The sequence below is a fragment of the Anopheles ziemanni genome, chromosome 3 (assembly GCF_943734765.1).
Source record: "Anopheles ziemanni chromosome 3, idAnoZiCoDA_A2_x.2, whole genome shotgun sequence".
In the NCBI taxonomy this organism is placed as follows: domain Eukaryota; kingdom Metazoa; phylum Arthropoda; class Insecta; order Diptera; family Culicidae; genus Anopheles; species Anopheles ziemanni.
The window spans coordinates 40,941,558-40,965,367 of record NC_080706.1 but is presented as its reverse complement, the minus strand read 5'-3'; the positions used below and the strand labels follow the sequence as shown (position 1 = coordinate 40,965,367).

General features: G+C 46.7%; 1 protein-coding gene across 2 annotated transcripts in view; it reads left to right on the top strand.

Annotated features, from left to right (window-relative positions):
- Positions 1-23,810, top strand: part of LOC131286676 (hemicentin-1) — a 198,773-nt gene that overhangs the window by 159,425 nt on the left and 15,538 nt on the right. Inside the window, exons 4-6 of one of the 2 annotated variants that reach the window (XM_058315662.1) lie at positions 14,090-14,211; positions 14,285-14,435; positions 20,585-20,682. In XM_058315662.1, coding sequence (XP_058171645.1) covers positions 14,090-14,211; positions 14,285-14,435; positions 20,585-20,682 — 371 coding nt within the window. Of the gene's footprint in view, positions 1-14,089; positions 14,212-14,281; positions 14,436-20,584; positions 20,683-23,810 lie in introns of both variants that reach the window. The other variant, XM_058315663.1, reaches the window with a different exon arrangement.

Here is a 23,810-nt window from a genome sequence, read left to right as displayed (position 1 = left end):
CTGTAATTGGTCAAAAATAGCTTGCTTCCAATAAACTTCCCTAAGGGTAGGTTTTGGTGGTACTGCAATCCAATCCAAGGTTGGAGCGGAAAAGCCATGTGGGGACGCTGAACGATTTTTATTATTTCTTTCCATTTCACCCGTAATCACACAAATTATGGCCTTACACAAAACATAATCGTGCGAGGCAATCGGTCATGATGTCGAGTCCGGTCGTGAGAGTTAAATGGAGTGGGCGGAAGAAGGGCCGGCTCGAATGGCACGCGAAAGAAATGCAATCACAAAATGGAGCGGCTCAAAAAAATAAAGGAAAAAAAACCGGACCAAACGTTGGCATAGGCGGGGAAAAACGACAAGGAAAACCCGACCCTTTCCAATTTCCTTTCCCGAAGAATCGCTCGCTTGGTCTCGGTTGAATCGGTCCCAACGGAAACGCCACAGAATTAGATATGAAGCTAATCCTTTTTCTGTTGTCCCACAAATTGTTGTTCCACGCCCCCTCCCTCGGCACCCGTCCCCGTTTCTTCCAGTGCAATGCGCATTGCCTTTATTCTTCCCCCCTCCCCCCCCCCCCCCCCCCCCACACACACACCTCCCGAGGGAGTTGCATTCCACCCGCAAGGCCAACACGACGTACGACAAACCACCAGGCGCCTCCATCGGCGTCGTCGAACGTGCGGTACAAAACTTGCCGCGTGCCCTGAAACGGAGCCGCCCGGTAAAGGGGAAACTTCATTCTTTAGTGTGTTTGTGGAAAATGAAACGATCTCGCACACAAAACTACATGTGCCACAGCCACGGTCCGCTTCGTCGTCGGCAAAGGTTGCCTTTCCCGGTGGACGATTTGGAGGATATTAAATGCTTTGTGCTATTTACACCAGAAGAAAATGAAAGAAATTGAACGTTTCTTTTGACCACTCCACTCCGGGCCCCCCTTACCCCCCGCCCGTCGGTCGACAGGGAGTTGTTTTGCTTGGGGTTTTTTTGCCGTATGCTTGGAAGAACTTCTGCTCGCAACGCCAACACGGGAGTCCTCGGGAAACACGTTCCGTTTGTTCCGTTCTTAATCGCACGTACAACACCGCCACCAGCACCATCGTGCACGCGTCCACATAATCACCACGTGGGGACACATACCCGCACGGTCTGTGGTGTGGGCAATCGTGTGTTGCCCGGCTAACCGAAATAGTTCCGCCGACTTTTGAAGACAGCCGTCGCGGTCATGTCTTCCGCGTGCTGTTTGGATAAACCATTCGCCTGGCCGCGTTTGTCGAGCTCATTTGAACGGAACGACACAGCGCCACGGAGGTTCATCGAGAAACTTTAACTCGCCCGGACGGAACAGGTTTGCCAACAGTTATTCCCACTCACACACACACACACACACTCACATCCGTTTCTGTTTCGTTCGCTTCGTTCTCGTCAACGCTAGGCGTCATCGGCTGACACCCGGTTCCCGGCGAAAGTACAACTTCACATCCTGCCACGTTAAGCTTCGCCCTCTCCCAATTTCCTTTCCTCAAACAACATTCTCCCGGGTGGTGGCGAGGGGTTGGGGAGGATGGAAGGTGAAACTTTTTCATAATTTATAAAGTTCCTCGCATCCAGCAACCGGCAAAACATGATCCGAAGTGAGTGTCCCGGAGACATCTTCGCCACTACGCCCGGGTTCCTGCGCCAGATGGCTTTTTCCCCCAACACACTTTAGTTTTTTCCCAGGTTCCCAGGCACAGTTTCCACACTTTTGCCCAGAAATAAGGGTCGTTTACTGCTCCGACCGGTGGTCTCCACAATAACCCAGGGACGAAGAAAAAGCAAGATTCAACCATGTCTTCATAAGGGAAGATATCAAGAGCGACACCAAAAAAGCTCCACGACGACGCTTACTTCGGTGAGATAAGTTTTTCCGCAAACCTATACCTACGTCCGGCCTGTGGTTGATGGTGGTTTTTTCACCCCTTTCCCTTAATCGCCCACCGACGGGTCGGTTCGATTTGCGATTGAAAATGGTTACGGGGATCTCTATTTATATGTTCCCGGTCGGCTCGAGTTCATGACACGCTGGTGAATGAGCAAAGTTTGCGCAACGGGTATAAGCCTCGCAGTCAACGGACAGTGCTGACAAGGATTCGTAGGATTTTCTTTACATCGCACAAAGGAAAATAGTCAGTAGCAACAACAGTAACAGAAAAACAAACAACCCGTTTGCAACTTCACTGCGAACCCAAAACGGTACATCTTTCGGTTCAAATGGAACGTGAACGGGTGGGAAGTGCATTTGCTGCCAGCTGGTCGTTGATTTTATGTTCGCCCGCTTTTGTTCGGTGTTGGAAAGGAAAAATCACACAAATAGGAGAAAAACAACTGCAATCTTCCAAATAGCCTCCTCTCCAGATGCATCAGCAGGGAGCTTTCTTTTCTTCTTCGTTTCACATGACTGATTTAAAACTGGCCTCAAGGCAACGCTAGAGAAAGAGAGAGAGAGAGGGAGAATAGAATAGCTCATTCGAGGGAGAAGAGGGGTGGAAAGCGAACCAGCACTGAGAACCGCAACCAACGTTCGCTCACGTAGGACAAACTCGGCACGTACACAAACGTGCACATGCGGCAGGGCTGGTGGCTGTAGGTGGTCAGTGCGGTCACCAGCACTGGGCAGGGCTGCAGCACAGCATAAGCACACATCCTTAGGGTCAACCGAAGAAGAAGAACCGGACCCCGAAACACTCCTCTCCACACAATTACTCACAAACATAAACACGTACACCGTACCCGAACACAACGCCACCGCCGGAAGTCAAGGACGAGGTTGGCAAAGTTTCCCAAGCTGACCACCATCGTCGGAGAGAGAGGGAGGGAGTAGGTGGAGAGTGGGGGAGTGATGGGGTTTGGAGGAGTGCCAGGGTATGCTCATTATTTTGGTTTGTACCGGAGAAGGGAAAACGTGGGCGGAAATGAAAAGTACATGTGTAAAATGGTGGTACATAATTCATAATTTACAATTTTCCTCATCCTCGTTGCCTCCCTTCCCCCGTGGGCCTCCCATTCCCTCGCATACCCCAGGCTGCCCCCTTTCGGGATTGTGTCGTTCGAAACAGAAACAGCAGAGCCCATGAAGAAACATACGCCCGCGGCCACCGTAAACGAATAGACTAATCTCGGGAATAGTTTTGGCTTTTCTGATCCAGGTTCCTGTTGGTCGTAACGAGCAACGTTAAAGGAAGGAAGAAAGGATGATAGAAAAAAAACACATAGAAAACCCGGACCGCCAACTCGTGGCGCTCAAACGATTGCATTTTGCTGCTCGAAGGCGTTGGTCGGAGCTTGACCAGTTTATCCTTCCCGCACTCCGGTTGTTGGTCAAGAATTTCCACGCCAGCGTGCGGTTGACTGGCCCACATTCCGCCTGGGGAATGTGTGAATAATATTTCAGAAAACGAGCAATTTTCCGCCATCGTCGCTGCTGCAGCCATCGTTCGGGTTCTTCCGTTTTACCACAATTTCCGCGGACTTTCGGGGCCGCCCTTGGAAGATGATGTTTTAAATTGAATGTTGTGCGGGTTTCGGGCCGCCTCGGGCCGCCGGTGCCGGACCAAATGGACCAAAAGTTGATGGCAGACGCTCGGTGCAAGAAATCATTCGATGGCGTCAACGGGGCGAGTGGGGGCTAAATGGATTGAGTGAACTTTCCGGAAATGGACGGGTTCGGCCGCAAAAAGCGCACGCCCATGCATCCAACGAAGGCCGGCTACAATCTTGTGTGCCGGAGCTGAATGAAGCGGAAGTTTATTAATAAGCTTTTTCTGATTGGCCTGACAGGTATGCGGCGTACAGTGGGAACACGACGTTTATATTGTAAACATTGCACTGTCAGGACAGGCGGGAGAATTTGTTAGGAAATTGTTTTGCGGGCAAGATTTGCAAAATTGGTCGGGCGAAAGTTTCGTACCGGAATAACACATCATCGATGTGCAGCTTGGGAACGCGCAATGTTTGGAATGAGTTTGTTTCCGAGTTCTTGTTGATCGAGCGTTAACTGGGTTTGTGATGGTCTATAGATGAAAACTTGTCGGATGCTAAGGAAGCTAGAGTTAGACTTTGTAAAACAAACGTATTTATGGGACAACTTATTGTATAGATTGTTTTGATCTTCATGTGTAAGGTATAAGGGAACAGCCAATTTTGTTAACTCAAGCATCATCCTTGACCAAATGAATCTTTGTAATGATTTATGTTTGTTCAATTCATCAAACACAATTTTATTTATTAAAATAACGTTTTGGAGCCAATATGGACAGCCAGGGAATCGGTAAACTCGGTGTTAAAGGAAAATTTGTTTTTCTTTGCAGAATATACTTTTAACTTAATTTAAATGCTTAGGTTGTTTATATTTTTGTTTTCTATTAATTAAGTTTCGACGAACAAATATCTTTTATCATGAGAAGTCAATTAAGAGAGTTTACTTAATAACATTCTGTTTAAGCAAAGTGTAGCAAAATAATTGAAAATTCGAAACATACAATTAAATCAAACTCAATCATTTCCAAAAGCCCCGAAATCACTTTTATAATGTTATTTTATTGTTAACAACAAACTTTTGCTGTAACAATATTACATTAACATTTATGAAGTTTCACCGCATGTATTAGACTTTTTGACAGTTAAATTTATTGAGATCACACTTCTGTTAACAAAGTGAAATCCTCCAATGTTATATTCTTAAATTTAAATATTAAGACTTAATATTTTCCTTCGGTAACAAAAAACGAACAAGTGAAGCATCAACCCTCCCAAACTCAATGGAACGATGAGTAAAGGGTTACTAAGAACACAGCCATTAAATGGAATGAAAGAAGGAGCTGCAGGGTCCTTCTGGGCCAGCCATTATATTGACTTTCATATTAGTTTTAATAAAATGTTATGCAAATTTTTCCACTAAATTTATGTTCTACCGTTCGCTTCATTGGCATCAAGCAAGAAACGTAGTGTCTTCCCAAGCGAAGACCTAGCCTAGCCGAGACAGCGTAAGTGTACTTGGGTAGTGCTTCAGCTTCGGATATTGAAGCACACGCTGAGTAGGTACTTTGCCTATAACGAGTAAATGATAGCGTCGCTCCACGAGGCCACGTGGTTCGCCGACGTGCAATATCCGCACACGGGGGAAAAGTTTGCAAGCGGAAAAAGAACCGTCCCCATCGTGGCCGCCAATTCCCTCCGGAATCCCTCGACTTCCAATCATAATTCCAAAAAAGCATCAAGCATGGCACTTGTGGGCTGAGCATATATTGTCTTCGTCGTCGGAATGATACTCACACGATAGTTTCGCGAAAGGAACCACGAACTTTGGGCGGAAAAGGAAAGCAAAATGGATGCTCGCCCAACCCACTCTTGTCTGTCGGATGAGTCGGTTCCTTCCAAACGCAATCGGTACCATGGTTGCTCTTCGACACGGATGTGGAAGAAACGGAAGTGGGCTGCAGGCAAGTAATAATTTCTAAATTGTTTTATGGCAACACGGTTACGGTGCCGGTCGGTGGTGATGACGGAGGAAAAAGGGGGTTAGAAATGAATTGGAACTAGATTTGAATTTTCCAACCCGTTGCATGGGACAGCCATTTGCAAGTGGAGGAGCACCATTTTGCAGCGAACCATGATACAGGGAAAAATGTCAGATAAATTTTCCACATGTCAGCTTATGTGAACGATATTTTCTGCACCCGAAGCACTGCACGGAAGCCTAACAAATGGAGCCTGGCCGTGATAAGGCAGCGAGGGAGTGGAGTAAAAGGGCATTTGCAATTAGCATGTTACAGTGCACATTTTATTTGACATATGATGTTAGAAGCGCTCTAATAGTGGAGAATAAAACGTATATATCAGAACCTGAAGAGTTTGTGTTGGAAAACGCATTTTGAGAAAGGTTTCATTCGAATGGAAACTGATATATTATATTTTCGAATAAGAACTGCTATAAAAATTGTTATTCAAGGTAGGAAAACTTCTAACATAACCATAACTTATGTTTGTAAAATATTTAGAATTAAAACCGTTTTTGGATGTTTATCTTCTTCTTCTAATAGAATGTGTTACAGTTACAGCTATCACAATTATGCAGGCTAACTTTTGAGGATACTTGAATATCGAAAATTATTTACTTTTAGTGAAGAAATTCTATTTAATTTTACTAGGCTACTTCCAAGAATGGACATTTTCGTTTAACATTGTCTTACGAGTATTTTAATGTATGTTTCAATGTCTCAAAACAAACTGTATCATAGATGAGTCATCAGACATGATAAAACAAGTCAATACAACTGTTTAAACTTTTGCTCTACATCCTGCTTAACAATGAAATATGAAAAATGGTGATACAAACAACAACTTGTCATAAGCTTCTCCTGTTGAGAGAAATTTTAAGCGAAGGCACGCCTTTGATTTAAATCGTTTTAAAGATAGTTTTCTCTTTTGGTGATCAAATTAAGGCTTTCATGTTTATAGTCTTTATCATTTATTCAAGCACTCTTTTCCACCGAGTACTCCCGATTAGGTGAATTCACACTATATTCTACCTTATGTCTACCGGTTGCTTCTGCCTGATAATTTGCCGTACTCTCCTATCGGCCGTGGCTTACAGTCGAGCATATCCTCGTTTGCGGTGCATTAATTTTATAGAAGATCGTCTTCAAAGACCTACCAGACCAAAACTCCAAGCCATCGGCACACCACACACCAATGCCGAAATGGCGTTGCAATTTGTGTTTTCCTCACCGGAAAGGTGCCGTGCACTGCCAACCCCGGTACGAATCGCAAACACGGCATCTAAAGCCACTCGTAAGCACAGCTTATCCAATCCAAATTTCATCTGATAAAAAAAGAATCTCCATGGGATAGAAGGCTAGAACGGGGGGCAGCCTACAGCCCCAACTCCGACGGCAGATCAGATCAGCCTCCACCGTCACGGCACAACACTTTCGGTTTTATCCCCATGGAAACGTGCCATTCCGTGCCGGTTGGATTATGATCCTCGCAATGTTTCCATGTTTTGATTTTATGGCCAGCAGTCATTAAACTATTATCACTTCGGTGCCTACCGATCCGAGGGGGGGGCCCTGGGAGGGGGCGGCCTTGCTTGTACAGGTGAGAGATATGGAACAATCGTTCCGCATCGTGTGAGGGTGTCTCGAGAGACACCGACCGAGTGTCGATTAAAGCACGCAGATACGCCTTTTTCCGGGCCGGAGGTTCCGGTTCCATGGGAAAAGTCGGGCTGGAGGATATTCTATCGAATTAAGAGCTGATCTGTTGGCATGGCTCTTGAATCTTTTATGATTTTTTGCTCCCACCCCGCTCGAGGGCCACAATCAGTAGGAAATCGTTATCACCTTGGGACACACACACACACCCACCTTCTACGGCAAAAGTGGCTCCTCATCGCATTCGGGAAGCGTCGTTCGCTTTGGACGATTTACCGCCAGCGGGTGGGTTTGTCGGAGGGGGCGGGGAAATTTTACCACAACGTCCCCGAAGGCACCACCGGAAAGTGTTTGATGTCGGATAATCCGGCAAGCGGCAAAAAGGCCACCCCGGGGGGAGGAAGTCTCTGACGCCGAGGACGTTACCCATGTATTTATAGTTTCTCCCGCTACGGTGTTATCTTTGAAATGCCCGAAATTTTCACGACCGGTGTCGGTTTCCCATTTTGGCGTTGCGGGAATTACTTCATTCATTCGAGGCGGCTTCCGGTAAACCGCTTTTCCGGATGCCGGGAATGACGAATAGTTTTACGATCGTAGCTTATTGTCCCCACAAAAAAGGACATTACTCATTTGGAGCGGGAAGCGTCAAAAGGAGCTCGGTGCGAGATGTGAATTAAATTTCCACCTTCACACACACACACACACAAACGCCAAGCTTCCCTGCCGGGTGTTGGACGATGTGACTGGCATATCTGGTGCTTATTAGTGTTCCCCCCTTCCCCTCCACTAAAGGCCGTTACGGATAGCCGGTGGCACGAGATCTAACACCCCCCCACCTTCCTCCCACCGTCTCGATCCTCTGGAGACATCGATCCGAGCGTGGGGGTAGGTTAAAACCCGGAGCCAAAAGTCGGCTACTTACTTGAGATGCTAATTGCTTTTAGTTATAATAATATTTGCTTCCATTAGGATTATGTCGCGCGGGAAAATAAATTGTTCCCTTAGCTTTCGGGTTGGTATCTGTTAAGATTTCTTTTCCTTAACCCCTCCCCCTCATTCCCCATGGACGTTCGCTTGCCATCTGCTCCCCGGCTGGGTGGGGGAAAACTTTGTCGAGTGCTCCAATTTTGAAAATTTTCCCGATGCGAACCCTATCGTTTCGCTTGTTTTTGTTCTGCTTTACTGCAACCCCATCGCTGCTGCTGCTGCTGCTGCTGCTGTTGTGTAAATAAAGAGCCAGCTTCGCGAAGTTTGCCCTTCGACATTAGCGTAATTAACAACGCCAAGTTGGGCTGCTCCCGGTCGCCTGTCGCCGTGTTTCCTACCCCGCGGTCCAAATTTCTCGCCTGCACAATGCATCGATACTGCGGCAGCAGCTGTGAAAATGCATTATGGTTTTGTTAACGCTGCCACCCTCCGCGAGGGTTGTATTGTTTGTTTGGCCGGGGTGGGGATGGAAAAAGGGCAACTTACAGCGGCAGCAACAACAGCAGGGTAAAGCTACATCTTTATGGAAGTTTTTCAAATCTGCTTCTCGCGCGGTGAGTCGTAAATGCACTGGTTGAAATTTCTCTCCATTAATTGTGGTTCGGGTATTGTTGTGCCGTCGTACTGAACCTCGTGGTTACGGAACGAGCGGAGAGTACGAGACAGTGTGGTGGAAATTAGATGCATTTCTGAAACCTGGGGGCCAAAAACCCGGAAGAAAAGCCACCACCATCACCACCAGCGGCACAGAACACAGTAATGTATTTACGCTGCAGTCAAGCAATGCAGTACTGCATCGGAAGCAGCCAGACCAGGAAGAAAGGATTTGCAGATGGCCCCCTAGATAGGGATGGTCGCTTTTCATCTAAATAAGCAGCTTTTGGGGACGACGGATTCCAGCGTATGAGAGCGCCAATAATATCTCCAGTACCGATGAACTGTTCACTTGCGACTAGTGCCGGTACTTTTGGGCTTGTGTAAGTCGCAAACACTTGAACAAACACTAGAACTCCACAGAAATACAGCGTAGTCCCGCCACCGAGAAGCGTTCTAGCGGTGCTCCATATAATTTGATGGCCTCGCTCGTTTTTGGCAACGATTCATTTCGTCGCTTCACTTGTGTTCGTTCAGGATATGCCCCCTCCCCATCCCCACACCCCCTCCAAGCGGAGACAGCAATAAAAAGCATAAAACATTGTGAGTGCGACTGTTTATTACTGCCATTATCACTATCGCAGGGCGCCTCGGGCCGACGCTCTCGGTGTACTACGCCAGCTGTTGTCGTTTCCTGTCGACCCCGGCCCGATCACGGACTCCCAACGGCCCGGAAGAAGTGACCGCGGTACTCCGTCCGATGTTGGTGTGTGACGCAGTGCCGTTCCTGTGTGTACCCCTCCCCCGGGGCGACCGTCCATTTGTGTCATGTATATTTCATTCGATTCCTATTGCACCTTCTGGCGCCCCGTCTCACTGATCCGGTCGAAGGACACGCGCGATGATGGAGTGGGGATTTGATGTTTCAGGAGCCCTCTGGACGCGGAGAGTGTCTGGAATTGTCCCGCTCGAGCTGCTAAATACATAATATACTGGCACTTCTTGTGCGCCGGTGGGGTGGAGTGAGTCGGGACGGACGGTTATGAGGCTACGATGTTAATCCAAACGAATGGCAGTCAAATCGGGTGGAGATCATCTAAATCACACGATATGGCCGGGACACTGTACATTGAGGTACATTGAGGCAAACAAAATGTGATTTATTTATGAACCACCTTAAGTGAAATGTTCACGAAAACAGATGGTTGTGTAGGCTTGTTGTTCGACGCATTGTTCACTTTCGTGCGTTTTTATTTTCAATTTGAATTTGAATTACGAAACCATTTGAATGTTTTGAAAACGTTGATCTTTAAACTATTATTTTACCAAAGGAATGTCAAACAAAATACACGATGTTTTCGTTTGAAAATGATCGCCATGTTCTTGTCTGAAATTCAAACTGTTGTTTTGCGATCTAATTTTTCTCCTTTTTATTGTGAAAACTCCTATCCACATCAGCTTTATAGACTTTTCACTACTCAAAAAAAAGGGGAAAAACCTATACCGGATTTATTTCAACCATGTTCCCCCGTTTATTATCCGCTTCGTCGGACCTTCGGAACGTCGCCGGATGCGCACACACACAGTATCACGAAAGGGCGGAGTCTCGGGTTCCACATTTTTGCCGCATTCTTTCCCGGCTCCCGGCCCTCGCTCTGGCGGCCGCCGGTTGTCGTAGGTTGGTTCTATCGGGCGGCCATATAATTATGGGGCCCGCTTTATTGTCGCTCGAACGATGTCTGGCGCTGTTGCACCATAAATAGGACAACACCCCGAAAATGTCGCTCGCCGGGATGCCTTCACTCCAGTGCACACAAACACATAGACACACGAAATAAATACCCATCAGTGTCACGACGGCCTTGCCCTGGAGGGAGGATGCGGACTGGCAGCAAATAAGTGTAAAAAGCCACCCTCCCTTGCGCTGCGTGTTCGATGCTCAGCGTGCCGAAAGTGGCAGGATAATCATTGTCCAACGTCAACATGTCCTCGCTTTACCCCCTTCCCGCGCGCGCGCGGCGAACATTATCAGCATCGTCAGTGTTATTATCGCTGGTGACGATTCCGGCAGAAGCAGCTCAAGTTGTATTGTTATGCTCCACCCAGTGCTCCACGGGCTCGTACGGCACGAGACGGGATGGGAGGAAACCGAGTGAAAAAAGGACATCGCACCCATTGTATTCACGTATGCTCCATGTTTATGGCGCACCGTGCGTGCGTGCGTGCGTCCGTGCACGGGCTTCGTTTTATGCGCCTCTCACGCACATTTGCTTTTTATGAATTGTGTCCCGTTTATTTTATGACACTTGATTCGCAGCTTGTCGCGCGCACGGTGTTCGTCATAGTTTTCCCGGGGTTGGCCATATTTCGGCGTTTTTTCCCCCCAACCGGTCCCTGCTTGGGACCGTTCTGGCGGTGGTGACAAGTTTTTCCGGTGCATCACCATTCTTGGGCGCCCGTCATCAATAAATGATCCCTCCGAGCGGCGCGCGGGAATAAGTTTTCTCACGCAAAATAGAGCAAACCGAAAAGCAATCATAAAACGTATAAAAATATCTCACGAAACAAAAGAACCAAACCGAAAATCCACCCCGTCAACACCGATCGCATCCTATTGTCGATCAAATTCATCAATATTTATGAATACGGGGCGTTTACACCGGTTGCGGAATGTATTTTGCAACAATTGTTGCTTCTTTCACGTGACGAAGTTTATGCTCCCCGCGCCGGCTGCTGGCAATCGCTTTTGTTCTCACGAAATACATAAAACTTGAACTATTGTTTCGCTCACATGTCACCGAGCGAATGCGACCGACGACGGTCGTTGCGTGCGAGTGCGAAGGAAGCAAGCGATGCATTTATTAATTCGCAACGAATGGACATTTTTATGCAACACTTTTTTTTCCAGGCTTCACCATTAACAAGGGCGCAGTCGGTGGGAAAACTATAAAGCATAACTTTGTAGTTGCCATTTTATTTCCCACCTTTCGCGGTCGTGCTTCTGCGAAGGTTTTTTTAAAACTTACAGCAGCACAATGCCGGGTTCCGTTTCCTTCGCAGCTGCAGCTGCCCGGGCAATAAATCATTGCACATTGCAAGCGACCGGGAAATGGATCTATTTCTTTGCCAAATTTATTGCACCCCGACAGCTTTTATGCAATACCATTTGGTATGATGGTTGCTGGAATATAGTAATGTTCAAATAATTCAAAAGAACTTCCGTTCACCGTTTAACGAAAAAGCGTTGCGATGGATGTTTCTTTAAAACAAAGAAAAGAATTGTCTACCCATCGAGAACACATAAATCATTACGGCATGCAAATGGACTTCTTAAAGCATTCATTCGCCTTCGTTATGGTACGGGAAAATGCTTACTATCGAGAGTTTGATCATCCTAAATCAATTTAACAGCTCCCACTGTTAATGGCACTGTGACAAATGATCGCCGTTCGATCGATTCGATTAACGACAAGCAGAGATAATAAACAGGAAGATGCTGAGACGGTTTGCTTTTTTTCAGGCTCTCCCTGCCCGAGCGAAAGAATCCCGAAGAAAGTGTACCGAGCGGCGGGGGAATAAATGCTTTGATTAATTTCTTCCTAGAATTCCCTTGCTTCCTCTCCCCATGCCTTTGGAGACGCAAAAATCAAACAACCTTCCGGGTGAGCGACAATGGAAGCGATGTTCCCTGGGAACAAAAAAAAGCCGGTGGAAAGAAGAAAGCGGACAAAGGTTCGACGGAAGGAAAAGGAAAACATTTTGGTGGCCCAACACGTACCGTGCACAAATCTAGATTACGGACAGTCGTCAAACCGCTTACGACACCGGCCTTCAGCAAACCCTACCCCGCGAGGCTTTCCCGGGGTGCGAAAAACCGATGACCTTTGGGGGAGCCCTTCTCGTCTTCCGCTCGGACCCGAATCCCCTGAATCGGCTTTCGAGGGAAGGAATTGAAGGACGACGACTCTTTCTCCCCTGCCTTGCACCTGCCACCCCGGTCGGCCAGCTTCGGACTGCCGGAAGTTTGATTCACTTCCCTGGGGAAAATCAACCGGAATCAGGCACAACAAAAACCCCGTTTGCGTTCTCCCAACCCTCCCTCCACAGGGCAGTCGTCCGGAAGGACACTGGGAAAACACGTGTTTTGAATAAATCAACGTCTTGTTTTGTCCCAGCGTCCCCTGACCCCGGGAAGGGGGTGAAATGGGCGTGATGGAAATGTGACTCGCTCTGGGCGTTTGTGAAGTCTCCGGTGGATTTAGGAAGGAAAAAACAGGGAAGTGAAGAAGCCAAAAGCTCCCGGTGAACAGGTGGATGAATGGGAGCGATTTTTTATCGTGAAATAATAAAATAAATTCCCTACCATTCCTCCAGCACACACCACCCCGCTCGTCCCAGGAAGGTGGATAATAAATTTCCAACGACGGCACATTCAGCCGGGGCGACGATATTTATGCCGGGTGGGTTTTTCCTAATGGCCAACCATTTTGCCCATTTTTCAACCGAATCAATCAGTTGCCTTCAGCTTCAGACCCAAGACCCGGCTGCTAGGGGGAGGAGAAACGGTGGCGTTGGCGTTAGCAAAGGGGGAAAGGGTGGAAGCGCAATGTTTAAACACCTCTCAGGGAGGCCTCATAACTATTGCATGCATGCCGCCGCAAATTAATGACAGCCGGTCGCATGCCTCCCCCGTCCTCCTGGCCGCGTCTGAACGTAAAATCACCCCACCCTCTGCTTAATTCCACTCCCCGACCCACGCCATTCCCGAAGATCCGAATCGGATTCGGCTGTGTGGGGCTGTATTATCGACGTAAATTAGTTTAATGGATTTCTGACAGCTCCTTTTTGAGTGAGATGGGCCAATGGCGGGTGTGTAGAAAAGGGTGGATAGGTACAGGGGAGGGCCGGTGGCTACCTCGTAGCTCAGGTGTATGAGCGCACTGGGACAGCCGCATTAACTATTCATCTCAATTTAGAAACCGAACGTCCGGCGGAGTCCATTGCCTGAGGCACATGGCTCGATGCCGGTTCGGTTCATGAGGATGTACACATTTCAGGCATCGGTTCGGATCGCCCGGACCGCTGGCCGACAGTAGTAAAATTTAGGATAAGTACGGAAAGCTTTTAACCGTATTTATAGGAAACGGATTTTACCCATTCATCCGTCCGGGTTTTTGTGACATGCTTGGCGGCTGGTCAGAATAATAAATGAACGATGGTTTGTCATCTCGGGCACTTTATTTGCTCGGTTTGGTTTTTGGTTCTGCTTTTAATAATACCGGGTGTTTCATTTGTTTTCTCTTCCTTCTTTCCAGTGCCACCGAGTGTCCGCGCCATCCCACCGACGGGCCAGGTGACAGCTCGCAAAGGCGGCGCCGTTACGCTCGAGTGTAAAGCGTCCGGTAATCCGGTCCCATCCATCTACTGGACCAAACGCGTAAGTAGCCTCATCGCTTACTCCTTCCTCCCCAAATTGTGTACAACCTTCATTCTCGCATTCTTCCCAGCAGAGTGGTGCCGGAAAATCGGCGGCCAAGATCGGCGAAGGACCCGTCCTGTCGCTGGAGCGCGTCGAACGTCAGCAGGCCGGCGTGTATCAGTGCACCGCGGACAACAGTGTCGGTGATCCGGTCACCGTGGACATGCGGCTGGACGTGTTGTGTAAGTATTTCTTATCCCCACTCCCCCTTTGCTCCAAGGAGCCACCGTCCGCCCTCCCGAAGGCATAATTTCAAATTATACGACCCGTAATGCTTCTGCTCTCAACCGATTCGGTGCCACGGAACGGCCGGAGCGACGGGGCATAAATCAGCCACGAGATGGCATGGCCTTTGGGCGGTACATCCTGATCCTGGTCCCGCACCGCGCTCCGTCCCTCGCCCGCCGCCAGCGGAAGCCAGTTTAATAACCTTCTTAAGCTGAAATAAAGTATCACATTATTATTTTGGCATTTTTGTTTCTCCCGAGCGCCGCACATTGCAAGGAGGCGAGGTCTGTTCCGTAGAGTTTTCCCGCCCATTCCTTGCACATTCCATTCCTCGCGAATGTGGTCGCCGTTCCAGTCACGAATCGTTCGTTCCACCGACACCCCGAAGCGGAAACGGGAGCGTATACATTAAAATATATTATGGTGGGACTTTTTTTTTCTCGCACAGTTTCTTCCTTCTTCGCGATATGCGCGAACAGCGAGGTCCTCAAATACGGGGGTGGGGAGGGTGAGAAGAGGCAAACCGTACGATCGGGCATAATTGGATGTACGGACCGAGGCTTCCCGGTACCCATTGCATGCAACTGCGCCGGCTGGGTGAACTTGCAACACGATTTGACTGCTTTTTGTGCTGCCCGACGGTGCAGCGAAGCGGAGACTTTTCTTACCGGCACAATTCTATTAGTTTTCTCTGGAACTGAATGATGTAAAATGGGAAAACACTTCCCATCCGCGGTGGTCTTTTTTTTTAATGTTATGTACGCTGAAAACTTAGGAAAGGTTGTGGAACATTCTTTAATCTTCCATCCGTCTACCGTTCGTTTTGTTTGCGTTACAGTTGCAATTAATTTCAGTCACCGCTGGAATGGAATTGAATAATATTCTACAAACGGCAACATTTTCCATCTAGGAAAAGTGCGGAATAAACTTCCAAAGAACGTTTCGTTGGGTTTGGCTAACACAATGTGTTTTTATTTTTTAATTGCCTGACGCAGTTTGGTAATGGAGTATTATGCATTGCCCTTCTATTGATTTCATATGAAAATCACATTTCATATGGTTGATTTATGTTATAATGTACAATCAACTTAATTGCAACAGGAATGGGCCCTTATGTTTACACAATTCTAATATTGACAGTACAAAAGTAAGCAAAACTGTTCATGCAGTGAAAATATACATTAGCATTAGCATAAAAAGTTTTCCTTACTTTCGAATCATCAATATTAGAATTGTGACATCGACTATGATGCGCAATGTTACTCATACCAATAAGACTTTGCAGAATTGAAAAAAAATCGAATTTTTTATTCCTGCACTGAAAAGTGAGCTCAATATGTTGTGGCTTCTTACACAAAATAACTATGCCATAAAGTATGTTACTATCACAATAAATTATTTTAAAAGCGCGTGTTTCGCTTTATAAATTTTTCTAATTTTACTTTGTTTCATTGATCAAATTTATTTGTTACTTACCAATTCTGTGTTACTTAGTTACTGTGCTTTCCAGTAGAATCCCTTTGCTTTCTCTGAGCAAATAAAGCACAAACACCTCACTACAACTAAGCTTGTAATAGCTTCGAATGATTCTAAAAACTGAATATGGCATTGTTAATTAATTACGATGACATGATGAGAATCATTTTTAAAGCTGGGAATAAATTAAATTTAATAATTGTTCAAGCATAAAAGTTTTGTCATACTATTGGTTTTACTTTTAAAAATTACAAAACATATCAATAGTCACTGCACCAATTGAATGAACAAATCTGCTGGAACGTTTTTTAACTTAAAATGTTTTAGCACAACTGTTTACACAACCTTTCCTACGTTATCCCTACACCCTTGGGTGAGGCAAAACCATAGGTTCGCGTTGATAATATTTGCCACCTCGACCTCAGCTGCACTCCGAACATGAAACCACCGTGGTGCATAATTCAATAGCAATTTAAACATGAATTCAAAAGTGAAACAAACAATCATTTATGATTGAAATTCGCATTCCTCGCTTCACCCTATAGCAGCAACCCCAATCCAGTCTGTTATGGGATGGTAAATTACAAGCTTATCGATCCACAATTAATTTCATTTATTGCCCGGATGCAACATTTCTTATCGGTGCAATCAAACACTCTACCGTCCGGTTAATCAATTTTTCGTAACGTTTACCGCTCGCAATTAAGCATTTCGGGGTATTAACTCGAAACACTGGGCTCGTTTTGGTTGTCCATTTTGTTCATTTCACTTTTTATTGATGAAACAAAATGATTCATCATATTTGGTTACCTTTTGATATGTGGCGTGATTTGTGTTAAACCGACCGAATGCCTAACAAGCTGTCAATGTTTAATTAATCCTTCCACAACAGCTCCATCCATCACATCGACATGGAGTAAATGATTTGCGCCACGTATTGGACCTCTGAATGCGAACCGCTTGGCCAACCCGAAGATATTGTAGATGTATCGCAAAACTTTTGTGGAGCCGGAAGTTGCGTAAAACCCCAACTCACCGTCGGGTGATTGACGGTGCTGTACCGGTGCACCAACTCTTTCAGCCGGCGTGACTTTTGACCTTCTTTCCACCATGCTTGCGATTACTCCCGAGTTCGGCACGGTTCCCCTTCCCCTCTGCTCGATATGCACCTACCCAAGAAGAGATTTCGCATGCCGGTGTGTTTGCATTGCGTGGCCTTGTTAAGCGCGGATGTTGGTGGGTGTGTTTTCCGCGACCGGAAGTTGGCAACTTTTGAATTGGATAGCCATCGGGCTAATTGAGTTCATTCGTCCGTTTGTGCGTGTGGCACCGATGATTGACACGTAGTGGAGCTCCCCTTGCTGGATCCCTTCTTACCACGTTACGATTTTCAGTGTGAGGAAAGCATTTTCGCCTTTTGCTGAAAACGGGGCAACTGCAAATTGGCAAAAGGCTGCTCCTTATAGAGCTCCCGTCGCCATTCTAAACCGAAGCGAGAGTATTTGTTTAAGCATCGCTGCTTCAACTGCCAAACACGACTGCACCTCAATTCTCCCTTTCGTCCCCTGCTCCCCGCCGGCTCGTGGAAAATATTTCTTGCGGCACAAGTGTGCTGCGTCTGGCTGCACACCCGTGATTTTCCTACCCCATTCCGCCCAGATAAACACCACCACCCAACAGACGCACCGTAAATCAAACTATTTAGCCCTCGCTCTCAAGCACCGGCTGCATGGTGGGGCCAAGCCAAGAGTGTGCATTCCTTGCAGCGCATGGCACACATGCACCAGAGCACTTTTCCGAGCGGGGAATGCGCTAATTAAATTTACCACATCGATACGATGAAACCCGGGGGCGTGCGCTGATCGGATTAGACAATCGACTGCCGCGAATCGGCGGCGTGCCATAAAATATGCAGCTCCAATTCCAGCTCCAACCAGCGTGCTCTGCCAGAGCTGGTCGTGCTCGGAGCGAGGGGGGGAGTGTTTATGGCTTCCGTATCAAAAATTGCCACTACGGAATTCGCTGTCCGGCTGCGTGAAATCGCCAGCTTCCCGGCGGCGAGAGTGAGATTGAATTTTTTATCAACTCCCCCACACACGCTCAAACACACACTCACTGCCCGAGGCCATGCTCTCGCTGCAGCTTCCTTCCGGCCGACCGGTGGGTGCCGCGGTCGCTCGACTCGGCCAACGGATGCGTATCATTTATTCATCTGGCATACGGGCCCGGCCCGGTTCCGGTGGCCCGGAATGAACGGCCGAACGGGCTCGCAGTCGCGTAAACGCTTAAATCTGGACGCCCCGTTCTGGCCCGGTGGCGCAGGCAACGATCGATGGGAAATAATCAGCTTCCCTTCGATCCGCGTTAATGAACCGCGAGGGGCCGAAGACGTGGGGCGACCAATGGCGTAAGTCGCTCCCTGCAGAGTTGGAACCATTTATACAACGGCGGGACAATTGGACCCAGAGGAACGCTTTTCACATTCTCATTCTGCCAACGATAAGCGCTGGATGCTGATTGTTTCGCAGCGCTGGTCGAAATGGGTCGATGAAGCGATTCCACAAAGGGTATTAAACATCGTAAACAGGCGGCTTGCGCGGTGGTTAAATGAGGAACGTTTATGCAACATTTGATTTGTTTTGAAGTGGTACAAACCTAAAAAATAAATTAAAAATAACCATGAGTTCAGCGTTATCGAATGTTTTACTGATTTATGCTACCTGTTGGTGGACTCATTTCAGTAGTTTCACTTAAACTGCTTTTATTGAAATCAGTATGAATTCCTCTGATTCCAACTTAATCAATCCCTTCATAGCTTCAATTAATTCTGGTTAAAAACCGATTAAAATATTGAAATGAAATGAAATGAAAATAGGAAAAATGTTCGTTCCGTTTCGATCTCTTCAGTGAGAGAAACAAAAACCCTGAATACCCAAATGATATTTTATAGAATTTTTGTTATTTGAAATTTTGCCGGTGAAGCCACGTGCAATTAGTTATTATACTTGATAAATGATCAATATTTTAGGGCAGGGGTCGGCAAATTCCGGGACGCAGGCCATATCCGACCTGATAGTTAATTTTATCTGACCCTTAAAAAAATGTTAATGTGTGTTAAAAATGTACTAAAAACAGTCTCAATAGTTGTCGGATTTGTTCACGATTCATTTGTAATTTTTGACAAAAATGAACATTAAAAATGTTAAATGAGTAGTTAAATATCAGACGATTTTTTGATATTTACCTGTCTCGTGAATCTCATTAAGAATCCAGTGGCAAAATAACATGTTTCCTTTACAACATCAATAGCTACATTCATTAAATACAATTTACATTACCGAATAAAATATGACTCACAGTACCCAAATTATTAAGAAGCTGAAATAGCTTTGTTACTGAGAGTACTTCATAATATGGTAAAGTCATTTGAGTAGAGTAAAAGAAAAAAAAATTGTTTAAAATGTGCAAAATTAACTAAATTAATACCACATAACTAAAATCGATAAAAAATAAAACATTAAATATATTACCTTACATCACAGTTTTAAGTACCTTTAATATTTGGAAAATTGATAATCAATTTAAAATTGATGTAGCATTATTTTTCAAACATTGAACTATCATTTGTGCTATTTTTCTCTCATTTTCGGGATTTTAACTTTTCCGGAAACGTTTACCGATCCCTGTTTTAGTGAAATGCTGAGTCACACATATTAGATTTATGACCATGCTATCAATGTTGAAATTCAAATATAATTTGTTCTGCAACCATACTTCTTGAACTAAAGTGTGTTTAAAATAACCTTGTCAATTTCAACGTTCATTTCAGTTACGTATACTAATGATTTGCTTTGTTTCCGTCATATAGTGGTATGCAGCCCCCCACTTCCAATCAAAACCCCACCTACACCATTTCAATGCAGCCAAATTTGGCCCGGTATGCATACAATTCGTTTCCATTTCCACCGGCCAGCATGACAGTTGACACATGAGTTTGGCATTGATTCACCGCAAAGTTTATGTTCAGCAAGAAAGCGGAGGCCTACCGTGCATTGGTGGTGGTGGTGGTGCGGGTGTGTTTTTTCGCCAGTTAATCGCGAATGCATCATTGAAATGCATTTAAATGAAACAACCAGCTACCATACGGTTCCTGCAACGAACATAATGATGCATTCAATGAAATATTACTCAACACAATTGACTCCCGTAGCGAATGCGCATTCCCGGGAAAGAGGGGGGGGGTCAGGTGGTGTGCGAAATACAGCCTAACGGTAGGCCGCAATGGTCGCAACATTCGATGAAAGCCCCCCGCGCTCCGATTCTGGCTTCATTTTCCACGCAATCGTTTGCTGATAAATCGCTACCAGCATGTCCATCACCGAAGCGAACTCTTGATTAAAAGCAGTATTTTTATTAGCCATCCCCATTCCATTCGCTTCCCGTGTTTCACCACCTCCCCCTCCCTCCCCTACGCGACCGTACAGCAATCCATTCCGAGGGGAGGAGGGCCGGCTGCGAAAACGAAAACTGATTGATTGATTTTAATGCTCCCGTTTGCCAAACCCGCTTTTCGCCACCGAAACTCACTGACCGAGGGGTATGTTTTCTCATTCAACTTTCATTCCAGATCCGCCGGATATCAGCGTGGAAAAGTCGTGGATCCACTCGGGCGAGGGGTTCGAGGCGCAGCTGGAGTGTATCGTGCACGCGGATCCGCAACCGACGGTAAGTCCATCTGTAAATTGGAAATACGGAACGGCAACAGCATCAGCTTTGCCGTCGATTTTCTTTTCCGAATCGGGGATTATTCCGTTCCATTTTGTTTTTTTTTTGCGTACCCTCACTTTGGTTTTTACGTCAGCTCTCTACATGCAGTGCTTTCCCTGTTTTGGGAATGTGCTGCTGGGTTTAATGAAATAAGTCACGTAGCATTTATCAAATTAGAATTACGCTTCGGGGGGAAAATCACTTACGTCGGACGCGAAAGAATTCGGAAGGATGTCATCCGCACCGGGGCCGGGCAACAAGTGAGTTTGAAAATTCACATCCCCCACACATGCACCGCGTGTGTGGAAATAGGCCCACCCCGCATTTAACACTAGCTCCGGACCTTATGGAGGAAGTAAAAGACAAAACCCGAACGAGAAAAGTGAGGAGCGATTTAGCCTGTTATTAAAATTCCCTCTGCGTCCCGGAACATTTATCAAACAACTCTAATACGATTGAGTGATTGCTTGCTCTCTCACCGGTAACGGTCCAAACTGTTTCCACCACGAAATGGAGACGCCCGGTCATTCATTCGCCCTTCGAACCGAACGCATGGCTTCGCACGTGCCACACCTGGCCCGGGTGGCAGGTGTGCGGTATGGGAGGAGGGGGGAAGAAAATGGCAAAAACATATCATATTTTTTCACTCACACCGGCACGCACCGGCCATTGCGCTTCAGCGACCGTCTCGAAGCACACACTTCGACTCGGAAAGCCCATTGCCAACCGCTTGGGGACAAAACTGTTTCCCCGTGATGAGATTGGCCGTAACTGGATCATCGAGCGTATCTCGCTCTCCTACGCAATGATGATGAAACTCGAACTCAAAGCGCTCCGAACCTGGAGGAACCCGGGGGGAGTAAAAGTTGGCTGAATTGAATGAAAATGGACCACTTTATTTCGGTCGGGATGGCCGATGTGGCGAAAGACACAGCCTCGCCCGGTGCCGTGGCCCGTTTTTGGTATTTCAGTCAGGTTCGTCCAAGCTCCTGGCGAAGGAAGTGTGATGGAGGTTAAATAAAAACACTGTTTGCCCCGCACCTGACAAACGGAAAGTGTGGCCAGCGGCCTTAGACTCGCAGCGGGAGGTCCGGGCGCAAGTGGTAATCAAACTAGGCGCTCTTGAGGCGGATCAATCGGCCGCAGCAAATGGTAAGTGTGTGTATGTGTGTGAGTGGGAGTGTGTGTGGATGAATTTAACTCGACACTCATCTGCGTGCGTTGGAAAAGGTGCACGAAGGAATGGGTTCTAGCCTGGTGTGAAAATTGACTCCTATCATGCCATGCTTCGGTTGCCCGTCGAAGTCTAGTCTTGGTGTTCTCGCTTTTCTTCTCCATTCCGTCTGGCCAATCTCAATTTGAAGCACGATTCAGCAGCAAGAGCAAAAAGAAACAAACCCACAATCGTTCCTGACATGTGGCCCGGTGGACGGAACGTCTTGCCTCAAACTGCTAGACGAATGGGAAATCGCCATCAGCTCCACCATCTTGGGGCCCGGAAAGGCAAGAAAACCCGGTGCGAAAAAGGTAATTCTATATCGAACTCGAACGGTGAAAAGGAAAAAACTGCCAGCCACAAACCTCCGCTCCGAGTGCTTTGGGGGAAAACTTTCTTTTCTTCCTCCTTCCATCCGGGTAATCCAATTTAAGAGGACGATCTTTTGGTAACATGTTTTTTCTATTATTTTATGGAACTCCCGGCGATGAAAGTCGATGGGGGAAGCTTTGATGGCAAAGTGGAAACTGGCCGACGGTAGGGGGAAACCTCTTCAGTTTTATGTCAAACCACTCAGTGCTGCAACTTGTGCAGCAGATTTGAATGATTGGCTATTGAGTTTCGATATTCGGTTTCCCCAAATTCGAACGGACTCGGGTCAAATGCGCTCCAATATGTGCGCGGCTTGGAAAAAAAAACACTCGTAACGCTCACATGGCAACTTTTCAAATTCTATTAGGGCTGTACTACAAATTGAATTTTAATTTCTCGACAACCCCGCATCGAATGGCTTTCCGGATCGGGGCGGGGCAGGGAACAAAGGAATTTTAAATATTTAGATAGAGAGTCAGGTTCGGAAACATGATGCAAATCGTACGTTGTTCAAGAGCCGATGACTCGATGCACTTTTTAGTTCCTCTCAACACGAACATCGGAACCAATCAAGTAATGAAATGGTCGAGCTTGAAAATGCTTGTACATTTGATCGTTCCAGATAAAGTGAAATTTAAAACTAAAAGATAAATTCAATAAATAACAACGAGCTTTCATCAACCGTAGAGACAAACACTAGTCTACCCCATTGTGTGTTTTCGTCAGATCAAATATGAAGCTTCGTTCTCGTTGCATATTTATCTCTGTTGAAACTTTACGCTCCCATTCTCGTTCAAATTCGCAAAAGTTTTATTAAAGCGTCGCAAGTCTGAGCATCGACAGAGAACCTTCGTCCACCGCCAAAACATGCTGCTTCGACGCGATAATGCTGCCGATGGTTTCGGCAAACATGGCCAGCATAAACTCATGCGCTTGCAGCACAAACAGCTGGTGTGGAAAATTTTTCACCAAAAAATGGTGATCGATCGTAAAAGTTTTCGGAGCGTCTGCAAGACAAGATGAAAACCACAGCTCGGGGTGACTAGTTTGTGGGAGGGAGGGGGTGGGGAAGGGGTGGCAAATCTAAGCTCCTCGGAAAGTCCTGGCGCGTTGTTCAGTTCAATTTTATGGCACATCACAAATTTATGCTGCTTTTAACCACGGGCGAACGAAATGCGCCCCGTTCCCATCCGTCAATTTGATTAATGCAAACCGATTTTCTCGTGTGGAGGTGAAGTCGCTGCTGCTGCTGGCAAACTGACGTGTAAGGAAACGGGCTGCTGATGCGGCTGATAAGTGACCGCCACCCGTTCCGTAGCACCGATCCGTTCCAGGCTGGGCCAGTTCTGCTGAGTGGGTTCAATTTTCTAATTGGTGCGTTCACTTTGCGTCCGCCCGATGTGAGTAGCATCCTTGTCATCAATTTTACCCTCGACTGGAGCGCTCTGTTTTTCGAGTGGTGCAAGCGCGGCTACCTCCGCCTAGCGACGTCCGACAC